Source organism: Balaenoptera acutorostrata, chromosome 2 (assembly GCF_949987535.1).
Source record: "Balaenoptera acutorostrata chromosome 2, mBalAcu1.1, whole genome shotgun sequence".
Lineage (NCBI taxonomy): Eukaryota > Metazoa > Chordata > Mammalia > Artiodactyla > Balaenopteridae > Balaenoptera > Balaenoptera acutorostrata.
The window spans coordinates 168,529,479-168,544,247 of NC_080065.1; the positions used below are offsets into that span (position 1 = coordinate 168,529,479).

At 50.2% G+C, this 14,769-nt stretch overlaps 1 protein-coding gene across 1 annotated transcript; it reads left to right on the forward strand.

Annotated features, from left to right (window-relative positions):
- Positions 1-149: 149 nt before the first annotated feature.
- On the forward strand, positions 150-11,311 carry GRM6 (glutamate metabotropic receptor 6). Its single transcript, XM_007169940.2, has 10 exons — positions 150-632; positions 1,578-1,794; positions 2,023-2,158; positions 2,811-2,965; positions 4,487-4,627; positions 4,730-4,930; positions 6,722-6,867; positions 6,960-7,583; positions 10,053-10,364; positions 11,114-11,311. The coding sequence occupies exons 1-10, from the start codon at positions 150-152 to the stop codon at positions 11,309-11,311; spliced, it is 2,613 nt and encodes an 870-aa protein (XP_007170002.2).
- The last annotated feature ends 3,458 nt before the right edge of the window (positions 11,312-14,769 follow it).

Sequence of the window (14,769 nt, forward strand, 5' to 3'; positions counted from 1 at the left end):
ATTTATGTATTGCGCGCCTCCCCTCTCCCCAAGGCTTGGAGCTCCCTCGCCTTTCCGCCAATCCGGGTCCTTCCTCTGCCGGCCGCTCAGAGCGTTCTCCCGTTCTGTTCCCGTCCCCACCCCGTCTTCCTCCCGCAGCCCCCGAGCCGATGGCCGGGGTCCTGGCGCCGCTGCCGCTGCTGCTGGCGCTGGCGCAGGCGGGCGTGGCGGGCGCCGCGGGCTCGGTGCGCCTGGCGGGCGGCCTCACGCTGGGCGGCCTGTTCCCGGTGCACGCACGGGGCGCGGCGGGCAGAGCGTGCGGGCCGCTGAAGAAGGAGCAGGGCGTGCACCGGCTCGAGGCCATGCTGTACGCGCTGGACCGCGTGAACGCCGACCCCGAGCTGCTGCCCGGGGTGCGCCTGGGCGCGCGGCTGCTCGACACCTGTTCGCGGGACACGTACGCGCTGGAGCAGGCGCTGAGCTTCGTGCAGGCGCTGATCCGCGGCCGCAGCGACGGTGACGAGGCGGCCGTGCGCTGCCCAGGCGGCGTCCCCCCGATGCGCGCCGCGCCCCCTGAGCGCGTGGTGGCTGTCGTGGGCGCCTCGGCCAGCTCCGTCTCCATCATGGTCGCCAACGTGCTGCGCCTGTTTGCGGTGAGGGCCCGGGGGAGCCCCCGGGTTGCAGCATCTCTCCCTCGTCCTTTCCCTGGGCGTGGCTGAGGTCTGGTCTCCTTGCGAGAATCACTATAGTTCGCAAAGAAACCTTGTCCCCGGGGCCAGACGCAAGCCTGTCTGGGAAGGTTGTTCGGGACATTAAAGCGTCTAGAGTGCCCGAGGTAACTACGGCGTCCATTAATTGCACCGTAGCCCATGAGTGTTTCTCTGCCTCGTTTTCTCTCATTTTCCCTCTTTCTTTGTCTTTCTTCTTGATTTTCTCTTTCCATCTCCCTGTCTCTCTCTTCCCCCTTCCTCCTTCCATCTTTCCTTCTCTTTCTCCTCTCCTTTCCATAACGTCTTCACACTCCACCCTTCCTTTCTGTTTTAGCTTCAAACATCTCTGTCTTCCCTAGACCAGCTCCAGCCCGCTTCTTCCAGAACCTCCCCCTCTCTGCTGACCTTCATACCGGCTCCCACCTGCTCCCTTCTGTGTGTGTTTTTGTTTTCTTTTCCTTTCTGTGTGTGTTTTTTTTTTTTTTTGCTCATGAGTCTTTCTTTAACATGAGGGATACACCCTCTTCTCTGCTAGCCGCCCTCTTCCCAGCCTCCCCAGCCACCATTCTCCACTCTGCTTTCACACTTACTGCCCCCACTCCTTCTCCTGGATCAGCTCAGCTGTAATCCCTGCTATTAATCCCTCTAATGCACACAGATAAACCCAGTTCCAAACAGGCCCCTCCATTAGGCCAGACACAGCCTTCAATCAAATAACCCCTCCCCAGCTCTCCTGCCTGGTCTGCCCCTCCTGGCCTCTCTGTGTGGCTGTTCCAGCTTGCCCCCAGCACTCTAACCCCAAATGTCCATGTCCTGGGTCCTCATTGCCCTCCCTCCCTAGGGTCACTGACCCTCCATCCACAGCCCCGGTGTCCTTCCCCACTCCAGATCCCCCAGATAAGCTACGCTTCCACGGCCCCTGAGCTCAGCGACTCCACACGCTATGACTTCTTCTCCCGTGTCGTGCCACCTGACTCCTACCAGGCCCAGGCCATGGTGGACATCGTGCGGGCATTGGGATGGAACTACGTGTCCACGCTGGCCTCCGAGGGCAACTATGGCGAGAGTGGGGTTGACGCCTTTGTGCAGATCTCCCGAGAGGCTGGTGAGCTTGGGGCAGGGGGGGGTCTGAGGCATGAAGGAGCCTATAGAGGGTCCGTTGGACAGGGCATAAGCAGTGAGGTAGGGCACTGGGTTCATGATGGGGAGCCTGGATGGTGCCCCCTGTGGGGGTCCTTTGAAAGACTTAGCCCCTGCCACAGTCATGAGTGGTGGTGGCCCTGGTGGGTGAGTGGGTGGGACCGCAGCTGACTTTGGCATCTCCGACACCCAGGGGGCGTCTGTATTGCCCAGTCCATCAAGATTCCCAGGGAACCAAAGCCAGGAGAATTCAATAAGGTGATCAGGAGACTCATGGAGACACCAAATGCCCGGGGCATCATCATCTTTGCCAACGAGGATGACATCAGGTGGGACAGATGGCATGTTCAATCACTGTGTTCTTCAGAGGCTCTCCTTGAAGACCCTGCCACCTCTTCTCACATATCCCAGCCACGTACATCCTCCTTTCCCTCTTTCTCGCCTTCCCTTACCTTCCTGCCCCCACATACCTTTTCTACTGCCACCTCTCTGTCTGGTGCCCCCAGAAATGAACCAGGCCTGGTCTGGGTGAAGATGCTCCAAACCTTGCCAGGGAAACACAAGAATATATGTCTGTTTCTATAATTAACAGTGGGGGAGAGACTGGTGGGCACATGTAAGTGCAGAAAATGAGCTGTCAGGGAAGGACTCCCAGGGGTAGGAGGGTATCAGCAGAAGGCCATGGACCCCGGCCTGAGCCCCAGCAAGAGAAGGTAGGCCCTTCTTAAAAGCAGCATGCAGTGGACTATGGTGCGTAGAACAAGAGGGCAGGCCTGGGGTCAGAGCCTGGCTGGACCCTTTACTACCTGAGAAACCCAGGGCAAGTGTCCTAAACTCCCTACATTCTACTTTTCCTGATAAACAAAGGGTCTGATGAATGATGCAGAATGGGATAGATGGAGAGAGAAGAATGGAAGGTGACCAGAGTTAAGTTGGAGGAGGCTCTCCGGCCCTCACTCACCCCTACCCTATCCTTACCAGGAGGGTCCTGGAGGCTGCACGCCAGGCCAACCTGACCAGCTACTTCCTGTGGGTTGGCTCAGACAGCTGGGGAGCCAAGATCTCACCCATCCTGAACCTGGAGGACGTGGCCGTGGGAGCCATCACCATCCTGCCCAAAAGGGCCTCTATAGATGGTGAGTGGGGGTACGCCCTTCCCCACTGCATCTCCCACCCATATTTATCCTTCCCCACGATCCCCTCTTGGGGGGGTGCTCATTTTCCCCTTCTATAAAATTGTACCGTGATCCAGGGTCCCTTCTAGGATTCCCAGATTCTAGAATTCTGAGATTCTGTGAATACATCCCTCCAAGCAGTGTTTGAATGAATTGGCAAATGAGGAAATGCACATCCCACTCTACAGGGTGAAGAATTGTTAGGTTTTGTTTGTTTGTTTAGTTTTGTGTTAATTCAATGCCTGTATTCCTGGTTCTGCCAAAGGCACTCTAATTTGAGGGTGACTGTGGGAGGGATAGAGACCAAGGATGTGGGTCATACTGTCCTGCTGATCAATTAATGAGGCCTTCCTCTTCACCCCTCCTCCACCATCCCGCCTGTGAATATCTGGAAGAATGCAGGAAAGATGGCCACTTTACACTCGGATTGCTCATTTCCCCAAAGGCTAAACTGAAGATGCTTTGATGAGGCACTTTGGGGCTATTTTGTGAAACACAGACCCTTGTAAATGCTGAGCCCTGACTCCAGGGGCTCCCAGCCTTTTGGAGGTGTACACCCACCCTTACACTCTTTCTTTCCCATAGAATGCATTCAGCTGCAAGCAACAGACTAGACTGAGAGTGGTTTTAGCAATAAAGGCGTTTCATTACAAGACAAGAGGTTTCAAAGTAGGGGCAACTTCATGTTTGGGGCAGTGAGTCAATGATGTTCTCAGAGCCCTGAGCTCTGTCTCCCCTTCTGTTCCACCATCCTCTGTAGTTGCCATATGCCTTCTTTTTTTTTTTAAAGTCAACCTGTTTTTGTTTTTGTTTTTTTTAATGAATTTATTTATTTATTTATTTTTGGCTGCGGTTGGTCTTTGTTACTGCGTGCGGGCTTTCTCTAGTTGTGGTGAGCGGGGGCTACTCTTCATTGTGGTGCACGGGCCTCCCATTGCAGTGGCTTCTCTTGTTGCGGAGCACAGGCTCTAGGCATGTGGGCTTCAGTAGCTGTGGCACATGGGCTCAGTAGTTGTGGCTTGCAGGCTGTAGAGCTCAGGCTCAGCATTTGTGGCACACGGGCTTAGTTGCCCCGTGGCATGTGGGATCTTCCTGGACCAGGGCTCGAACTCGTGTTCCCTGCACTGGCAGGCAGATTCTTAACCACTGCACCACCAGGGAAGTCCCATGTGCCTTCTTGATTGTGGTGTTTTATTCACAAAGTGGCTGCTGAAGCTCCACCCATTACATCTTCATAGCAGCATCCTAACCAGGAAAGAAAAGGCAGCAAAAAATTCTCTCATGTGGTGAGGCTCTGAGCTTGTATCAGGTTGCAAATTTACCGTGGAGTCCCTAGATGGCTTTGAACTCATTGGCCAGGCCAGAAATTGGTCACATGGGTATCCCCAGCTGCAAAGTAAGCAAGCGGTGAAGGGACACAAGTAGTGAGCTGTGGCTGGCTCAGACTGTTGCCAGCCCCCTCCCTCCTTCCCTGTCTCTCAGGATTTGACCAGTACTTCATGACTCGCTCCCTGGAGAACAACCGCCGGAACATCTGGTTTGCTGAGTTCTGGGAAGAGAATTTTAACTGCAAACTGACCAGCTCAGGTACCCAGTCAGACGATTCCACCCGCAAATGCACAGGTGAGAGCTGCCCAGGGTGGCGAGGGTGGTGAGGGAGAAGGTGGGAGGCCCGGTTGGGCATCTGGGAGCCAGGCACACTTCCTCTGGGCATCCCTAGGACAGGTGAGGAACGCATTGGCCGGGACTCTGCCTACGAGCAGGAAGGGAAGGTGCAGTTTGTGATCGATGCTGTGTACGCCATTGCCCACGCCCTCCACAGCATGCACCAGGCTCTCTGCCCCGGGCACACAGGCCTGTGCCCAGCAATGGAGCCAACCGACGGGCGGACGCTGCTGCAGTATATTCGAGCTGTACGTTTCAATGGTGAGTGGGCGCCAGAGCCCCTACGTGAATGAGGGGAAACCTGCTGGGATGGAGTTCTCAGGACCTGGGACGACTCAGGATGGAAGGAATGGGAGAGCAGAAGGGTATAGTGGGAGCATCTGGGCCTGAGAGCTGGAGGCTCAAGCCAAGTTCTGGGGAACAGTTTTTAACACTCCTCCTTCTCCAGCCTTCAGTACCTCCTGCCCCAGGCTGCAAATTCCAGGTGTTGGGGAACTTCTCTGTGACCCCTTCTGCCTGGATCCCTCAGAGGGTCACACACAACTCTCCTCTCCATTGCACAGAGTTTGGAGTCGTCTGGTCTCTGAGGGCACGCGTGGGGCACAGTGCAGACTGTGCAAAGGCACTGCTTGCACAGTGGCCCACTCCGAGTCTCAGGCCTCCGAATGCCTCCCCAGCCAGGCCCTGTGCTGCCTGAGCACAAGGCATGAGTCTGTGTCCCCCCAGTACGAGTGGAGGCCCTGGCACATGGTCAGGGCGCAGAATAAGGGTTTCTGAAAAGGCCCAGATGGACTCAGCCGTGCTTATGGTTTGCTGGGGGGGGGGGGGGCTTCACATTGTGTTCAATTACAATCCTTTAGTAAATTAAGAACTCTCTTCTTCCACCAAATGTTGAGCACCTTTTCTCTGCCAAGCTCTCTGTTAAAGAGCATGACTTAGGGATTTTCCTGGCGGTCCAGTGGTTAAGACTCTGTGCTTCCACCGCAGGGGACACAGGTTCGATCCCTGGTCAGGGAACTAAGATCCCTCATGCCGAGTGGCCAAAAAGTTATAAATAAATAAATAAAGAGCATGACTTAATAGCACTCCAGAACAGCTCTGCAAGCTGGTAGAACAAGCTTCTAAAAGAAATAAAGCTGATTGTTCAAATCAGTACCTTTGTTAAGTCTGAACTCATCCTCTCGCCTGCACAGTTAAGCTCTTTCTTATTCTTTTTAAATTGTGGTAACATGCACATAGCATAATATTTACTATCTTAACCATTTTTAAGTGTACAGTTTAGTGGTGTACATTGTTGTGCAGTCAATCTCTAGAACTCTTTTTATTGTACAGAACTGAAACTCTGTACCCATTAAACACTAACTCCCCATTTCCCCCTCCCCCAGCATTCTACATTTTGTCTATGAATTTGACTGCTCTAAGTACCTCATATGAGTGGAATCACACAGTATTTGTCCTTTTGTGACTGGCTTATTTCACTTATCATAATGTTCTCAAGGTTCATCCATGTTGTAGAATGTGTCAGAATTTCCATCCTTTCTAAGGCTGAATAATATTCCATTGTATGTATAGACCACAATTTGCTTACCCATTCATCCGTTGATGGACACTTGCGTTTATTCCACGTTTTAGCTACTGTGAATAATGCTGCTGTGAACATAAGTGTACAAATATCTCTTTGAGTCCCTGCTTTCCATTATTTTGGGTATATAGCTAGAAAAGGAATTGCTGGATTGTGTGGTAATTCTATGTTTAATTTCTTGAGGAACCACCATATTGTTTTCCACAGTGACTGCATCATTTCGCATTCCCACCAGTGAAGTATAGGGTTTCAATGTCTCCGTACACTTGCCAACACTTACTTTCTGTTGTTTTGACAGTGGCTATCCTAAATGGGTGTGAGGTGGTATCTCACTGAGGTTTTGATCCAGATTTCCCTGATGATAGGCGATGCTGAGCACGTTTTCACGTGCTTGCTAAGCTCTTCCTTTGTCCCGGCTGGGCCTTTGATGGGCTCGAGAACCAGCTGAGGATGACAGGCTCTCCTTCCAGGCAGCGCAGGAACCCCTGTGATGTTCAATGAGAACGGGGATGCACCCGGGCGATACGACATCTTCCAGTACCAGGTGACCAATGGCAGTGCGGGCAGTGGCAGCTACCAGGCTGTGGGCCAGTGGGCAGAGACCCTCAGGCTGGATGTGAGTGGCACAGGATGAGCTCTGGGCACAGGGAGGCGGACTCACCTTCCTGGAGGCGGGAGTCGCAGGTCCCGGTGTTCCCTGTGTCCCAGGTGGAAGCCCTGCAGTGGTCGGGAGACCCCCGAGAGGTGCCCGAGTCTCAGTGCAGCCTCCCCTGTGGGCCGGGGGAGCGGAAAAAGATGGTGAAGGGCGTCCCCTGCTGTTGGCACTGTGAGGCCTGCGACGGGTACCGCTTCCAGGTGGACGAGTTCACTTGCGAGGCCTGCCCCCGGGACATGAGGCCCACGCGCAACCACACGGGCTGCCGCCCCACGCCAGTGGTCCGCCTGTCCTGGTCCTCGCCCTGGGCGGCCCCGCCCCTCCTCTTGGCCGTGCTGGGTATCATGGCCACCACCACAGTTGTGGCCACCTTCGTGCGGCACAACAACACGCCCATCGTCCGGGCCTCCGGCCGCGAGCTCAGTTACGTCCTGCTCACCGGCATCTTCCTCATCTACACGGTCACCTTCCTCATGGTGGCCGAGCCCGGGGCGGCTGTCTGCGCTGCCCGCAGGCTCTTCCTCGGCCTGGGAACCACCCTCAGCTACTCTGCCTTGCTCACCAAGACCAACCGCATCTACCGCATCTTTGAGCAAGGGAAGCGCTCGGTCACGCCCCCGCCCTTCATCAGCCCCACTTCGCAGCTCGTCATCACCTTCAGCTTCACCTCCGTGCAGGTGGGTCCTCGGGGTCCCCAGGGTGACGGGGTGGGCAGACGGGGTCGGGGCTGGGGGTACGGGCACTGACCTCCACCTTAAAAAATCAGAGTCCCTCTTCTATTTTGGCCTCTATGTTAAAAAAAAAAAAAAAAAAAAAAGTCCCAGGAGATAGGGCACTACTGTTTCTGTAACTAGAAGAACTCATTTAGGAGCAGCTGTTTCCTCCTGCTTCATCCTTGGAGGAAAATGGATCAGTAAGGTGGGGAGTGCAAGCATCCAGTTATTTTTCTGTGAAACAGTGAAATTATTTTCAGAAAGTGAACATGCTTTTCCATAGTTTGGCTCCCAGAGCAAAGAGAATCTGATGAATTTCCCCCAAGCAGAGAATCTGTTTCCATAAAGGGAGTTCCTGCTGCCCAGTCACTGGGTAACTTGGATAAGAGGCACAGGGTCTAATGATATTATGTGGAGTGAAGCATCCAATTCCATAGATGGCCAGAATTTCATGCTGTATGTGCAGCAAAAGCAGAGTTCCTTTAGGGTTTTCTCTGAGATGGTAATATTACAACATTGGAAATGGCTCCTGTGGTCTGGAAAGCACTGGATGTTTTCTATGTAAAGGGTGCTAAGAGACAAGTGTGTGTGACATTGTATGACATTGCAGAGCCAGCCCAGTTCTCAGGGCCAGGTGGATGGCCCATGCTCAGCTCATTTGGACATGGCTCACTCTCCACCCCAGGAGAGCCCTTCTTCCTACCCAGCTCTGCATATAACATGGTCATTCCCACTCATAGGCCTCAGTCCATCCAATTCTTCACAACTGGAAGGTGCTGCCATTTTCTGGTACATAGCAGGGTCTGAGCGTCCTCTGTCAGGGCCGGAATCTCAGTGCGCAGCCCATCCTCAGAAAGCACCTCACTGCTTCCTGCCTGAAACCCCCGTGGCACCTCTTGCCTCAGGATAGAGATGTTCAGACTGCATTCAGTGCCCGCCTCCGGCTCACCTATGGACTCCCCACATGACACCTCCCTTTCTAGAAATCCCAAATCTTTTCAAAGATGCACACCTTCAGCTTTACAAGGTTATTCAGCAATATGATGGATGTGAAATGGTACCTCATTGTTTTCATTTGTCTCTACTTGTGCAGCTAGCCTTTGTACTTTCCTCTTCTGTGATGTGCCTGTGCCTGTTCCTGTGCTTTGCTCACTTTCTATTATTTTGTAGGCGTTTATTACCTGTACTGGATGCTCGTTCTTTTACCAAGTACGTGGGTTGCAAATTCAGTGGGGCGCATTTTGGTTGCTACTCCCGTGTATCATAGGCCTTGGGTTTTAGTTTCTCTTGGGCAACTTTTCCCCCCATCTAGAGGAGTTCTAAGAAGAGCCTCCATGCTTCCTTCCTGGACAGTGGGTGGAGTTTTATTTTATTAGTCCCTTGTTCATGGTGCTGCTGCCTTTGGGAGAATCACATAAAGGTGCTCCTTCTGGGTGTACAAATTATTTAAAAAGCATCCTTTCCTCTAGGATCACATAGCCCTACTCCAGGTGCACAGTATGGCACTGAAGTGTTGGCTAGGTTTCAGCCCCGCTCCTCCCAAGTCAAGCATCTTGTGCAGTGAACGACCTGCACAAATGTAGGGGACGGCCCTTCCAGGGTCCCACCTTTATGCAGGTGTCTTAGTTCCTACTCCCCAGCTTCCCTTGGCTCGAGGTCATGTCTCCCCTCAGTGTGATGGAATTCATACTCCATCTTCTCCTTGTTAGGGCCTGTGTCTGACTCTGACCTCCCTGGCCACCCGGCATCAGTTCACATTCTTACTGCTCTCCATCCAGTGCCTCTATATTTTGAGCCACACTATGCATTCACACACAATTTCATTATATCTTGTTCAACAGTTCTCTGGATCTGGAGAAGGAAGGGGGTCCTCAGGAACGTGGTTTGCCATATTGCTAGATTGGATCAAGCTAGTGTTTTCCCACCTACAGAATACATGATACTGCCTCCCTGGAGGGTTGTGAAGAGGAACATCTCTGCTGGGCCTGGTTCCTAATCAGTGGGACATGCACTGACTCTTCCCCCCAAGCTGGCATCACAACAGATTATGAGGGTTCCCATTCAGTAGATAGAGGAGATGTGATTAGGGTCACCGTTCCAGAGCCTCTGCCTGCAGTCAGTGCACCTTGCTGGCCTCAGTAAATGGTGCTGGTAATGGCTGAAATACAGGAAGAAGACATCCAGGGCCCCTTCCCAAATCAGCCCAGATGTCCCCAGCACATACTTCCACTGCAGCCCCTTCTCTCCACTGCCTGTGTCACAGGCGTTTGCCCAGGCAGTCCCCTCCTGGACAACCCTCCCCTCTCCACAGTGGCTCTCAGGCCTGAGCATCCCACTCAATAGGCCAGGAGCCTAAAAGCGACCCTAACCTGCCAGAGTTCTCAGGCGAAGGTGAGGCTGAGTGTGTCCTTGATACCATGTTGGCTCCTGCAGGTGGTGGGAGTGATGGCCTGGCTGGGGGCCCAGCCCCCACACAGTGTGATTGACTACGAAGAGCAGCGGACGGTAGAACCAGAGCAGGCCAAAGGGGTGCTCAAGTGCGACATGTCGGATCTGTCCCTCGTCGGCTGCCTGGGCTACAGCCTCTTGCTCATGGTCACATGCACGGTGTACGCCATCAAGGCCCGTGGCGTGCCTGAGACCTTCAATGAGGCCAAGCCCATTGGCTTCACCATGTACACCACCTGCATCATCTGGCTGGCTTTTGTGCCTATCTTCTTTGGCACTGCCCAGTCAGCTGAAAAGGTAATCCAGGTCCCCCATCAGTTTCATGACCTCGTTTGTTTCCTGCCTGTCCACGGAAGGGCTCGATTATTCCAAGAGCTGGGCCACCCATATGAATGATTGCTTGGTTGGCTGATTCATTCGTGTACTCATTTGTCTTTCCAGTCTCCCTCCAGTTGTTCTCTCAGTCCCCTTTCCATTGTTCATTCATTCATTTTTTCATCCATGCTTCTTCCAACCATCAATTAACTTTCTTTTATTCAATTATCTTTTCATATACTTTATATCTGCCAATCCATTCATCTGTCAGTGTATTTGTTTGACAGTCATTTATTCATGTGTACAGTGGAGCATTTGTTTATTCACCTCCGTCCTCCCTTTGTTTGCCTACTTGCTCCTTTATTCAGGTTTGGTTCATCCATTCATTTGTACATTTGAAAACATGTTCATTCATTCATTAACATGCTCTAGCACTATTTAGGCATATGGACCATTTCCCCAGGTGTCGCTCTCTGTGAATGAACCTCTCACTTCCCTTGGTCACTTGTCCACTCAGTGCTGTGTCGTTTACACTTCTTCCTGCCTATACCAGAGCCACACTGTGACTACCAATTCTTCATGCCATGAGGCCTTTGCTTACACTGCTCTCCTTTATTGAGTGCTCATTCCCAGTCACTTGACTGAAATAGACTCACCTCCAGGCTGTGTGGGGGTGGAGGGCGGGAGAGACCTGGGCTGAGTCCCACCTGGTCCCTTCCTCCGTGGCTTAGATCTACATCCAAACCACCACACTGACTGTGTCCTTAAGCCTGAGTGCGTCGGTGTCCCTCGGCATGCTCTATGTACCCAAAACCTACGTCATCCTGTTCCACCCGGAGCAGAACGTGCAGAAGCGGAAACGGAGCCTCAAGACAACCTCCACAGTGGCAGCCCCACCCAAGGGCGAGGACACAGAGGCCCCCAAGTAGCAAGTAGGGGATGAATGGGACAATTGCTCCCCGTCCTCTGTTCTTTTCTTTCCCTCGCTTCATGGTGGAAGCTGTGAAGAGTCCAGATCTGCAGTGAGCAATCAGGGTGGGGAGTCCACAAAGGCTACGCCCAGCAAGATGGAGCTGGCCTGGACCCACATGACACATTTTTCTGTTTTTCTGTGCATGATGGCTTCATACTTCCTCGCTGCAGACCAGAATTTCTACTCCTGGTGGGAAACAGCCACCAAGAGAATCCTACTCTGGAGAGGGACTAAACTTACACTCACTGGTTTGAAGTTCAGAGATCATGATGAAGCCCTGGGCTTGGTCCAGTGTGAGTGGATTTCCACCCTTTGATTAACCACCAGAATTTGGAGATTGGGCAGCATGTGAGAATATGTAGACCCCAGAATGAAATTCAGGGTTGGAGTCAGGGAGGAGCAGTTTCCACAAGAGCTCTGTGGGTCTGTATTTTGGACTGAGTACTTGGGCTTGGGTAAATATTTTGCTGGTACAGAGGGATTGAGCCTTGGGTGAGAGCCCTGTGAGAGAAGATGGGCCTGCACAGGACAGGGGGATGAGCAGAAGGAACTGGAATGCTCCTGTGAGATTATTTGTGGCAGGGTCTTTTCCTCGAGATCTTTTCTCCTGGGATCTGGGGGATGTCACTCTTAGAGAACTGCTTTTTTTTCCTTTCCCATGTGTATTCCCTTAAATGAACCCTGAACTTTAAGAAAATCAGATACACTTGTGTGGTGGTAGGGGTGTGAGAATAAACTAGCAAGGGTGGTGTTTGCCCTCCTCTGATGCCTGTAAGAGATGGTGTTCACAAGTTGTAGGTTGGGACCAGTGACAGAGAGAGTTGTGTCCATGGCAAAGATTAATTCCAAGTGGATAACTTAGGATGAACATCAAAACTGTTCTCTTCCAATATTTCCTGGGGAGGTCCCCTTTGAAAGTCAAGCATGAGGCATGGGAAGGAAGATGCTTGGACTTCAAATGCATTTTTCAATAATCTTTTTTTAACAAAAAGTTCAGTTTAAGTTAATGGAATTTTATTTCCCTAGGGTAGAATTTAAATTTGTTAAATTGACTCTTTTTATTTATCAGTATGAATTCTGTAGTATCTAATGTCTGGAACTGATTTTGAAGATCAAGCACACTTCATACAACATGGAGACTCTTCCCTAGACAGTCTCTGCGTAAGAATTTTGACCTTGGGACTAGGTGTTTCTGCATTCTTTAATAGGGCTTCTCTTCAGAATAACATTTTTGGTGTACAGATTCTCCTTCCTCACATTTGTTGCATTCTTAGGAAATCTCCACAGTGTGAATTATGACGTTTCATATATTGCTGGATGCTTACCAAAATTCATTATTTCATACAGCTTCTCTCCTGTGTGGGTTTCCTGATGTACAATGAGGTATGTTTTCTTGCTGATGGCTTTCCCACATTAGTGCTTTGATAGGGTTTTTCTCCTATATTAACTCTTAGAGAGCAATGAGCTCTGATCTCCAAATGAAGGTTTTCCTGTATTTATTATTTTCTTGGTGTTTCTCTCAGTATGAATTCTCTGATGTACAGTGAGTCTTGACTTCTAGTTGAAAACTTTTCCAGTTTTTACATTTTGTGGTTTTCCCCACTCTGAACTCTGTGACTTAGATTTTGGATGATTTCTTAGTAAAAGCTTTTCCACATTTAGAGGTTTTCTCCCCATGTGAAGTTTCAGACTTAGAGCCCTGGCTTCCTGCTGAAGACTTTCATACACCCACACATTCATTCAGACTGGTCTCTCTGATGTGGATTCTTTGATGCACAGTGAGTTCTGTCGTCTTCTTCTGGGTCTTCTCACATTCAGTCCACTTGTAGAAGATGCATGCACCATTTTGTGTGCAGTGGGGGCATCCTCTATTGCTAAAGGCATTGTCATATTTAGTACATTTGTGAGATTTCTCTCCTCTCTGAATTCTCTAATGTGTACAAAGTTCTGACTCCTGGAAGAGGGCTTTTCCACATTCAGTGTGTACATAAGATCTCTACCTTGGATCATTTCTTTGATGTTCAGTGGGGGTTGACAAATCCTTGAAGGTTTTTCCATGCTCTTTGCATGCATAGTTTGCCTTCTCCAATGTCCAATCAATCCATTTGAACCCCTGAAAAAAGTTTTTCCCCCAAATTTGTGGAATTTATAAGGCATTCTGCCTGTGTGTTTCATTTTCTGTTGAATAAGAGCCAGGCTATACCTATAGGCTTTCTCACATTCATTGTCCTTGAATGATTTCTCATCAGTATGGATTATATATTCCAGTGAAAACCGGGTTCTGGTTGGAGGCTTTTCCATATTACAATCACAGTATTTCTCTCCAGTATGAGTTCTCTAAAGCAGAGTAAGATTACATTTTGTTATAAGCTTTTATTCACCATGTTCAATGTGTTGAGACTTGTGCAGGAGGGATTTTTTAATATTACTTATATTCTTATGCATTTTCACTAGTGTGTTTTTTTTGGACACATTTATAACATTTATTACAACTTTGTCACATTTATTACATTTTGTGATCTTTGGAAATTTCTCCCAAATTCATTACATTCATTGTCTCTCACTTTATTCAGTAATCTCTCCGTAAATAAATGTAACTTTTCCCAAACGTTTGATTTGGGTTTTCTGTTCCTTTTGTATATAGTTATTGATTTGCAGGACTCCCTCTAAAATGGAATAAAATGATAATTCCAAGTGAATCTTTTCACCATCATTTTATAGAAGGAAACCTCTTCAGGAATACTCTGTTATATTGACGTCTTTGCCGCTAAATATGAAAAATTCCTAAGCGTAAACATTTCCCACCTCTTGGGCTTTGAGGGGGGAAATCTGCTCAAGTGTGGAAAGAGCAGAGTACTAAAAGCTATGACAAGTAGGTTGGGAGTTTCAGAGATGGCATTTTAATCTGTGGAGCAAGAAGTAGGAATCAAGATGGGCTGCAGGTCTGAAAGGGGAAGACTGAGTGGGAGGATTGGATGGAAAAGGCAAAGAAAGGTGTAGAGAGGCACTAATGGTGATGGGACTGGGTTTGGACGTTTTTAGCCTCATCACTTCATTCATGGATTACTATTGCAAGACTTTAACTAGTCTTTCTGCTTTCCGTTTTTTCCCCCTTTTCATCCTACACACCAGTATCAAAATCATCATGCCAGGGCACCAGCTCCCCACATTTATAGGAACATTGCTGTGGGTTCTTCCCTCTCCCAACACCTGCATCAGGCTGTGATTCATTCTCATATTTACCTGCAGACTCAGAGGCAGAAATCGCAGGAAGTGTGCATTAGTCTAGAGAATCATGGCCTCATGCACTGTTCACTGATATAATCTGAAAGATTAAGCATCATTAGGTTATTCTACCAGAGCTCTTGCGTACTGAATTTACCTGTAGTATCAACTTTCTAGTTTTTTCCCCAT

What these genes read in the sequence shown, in the direction of transcription:
- GRM6 (XM_007169940.2), top strand. Translation starts at nt 150, where the DNA reads ATGGCCGGGGTCCTGGCGCCGCTGCCGCTGCTGCTGGCGCTGGCGCAG. An exon ending in CAAAAGGGCCTCTATAGATG is followed by an intron (nt 2,966 to 4,486) that starts GTGAGTGGGGGT and finishes CCTGTCTCTCAG; the next exon opens with GATTTGACCAGTACTTCATG. An exon ending in CTGCCCAGTCAGCTGAAAAG is followed by an intron (nt 10,365 to 11,113) that starts GTAATCCAGGTC and finishes TCCGTGGCTTAG; the next exon opens with ATCTACATCCAAACCACCAC.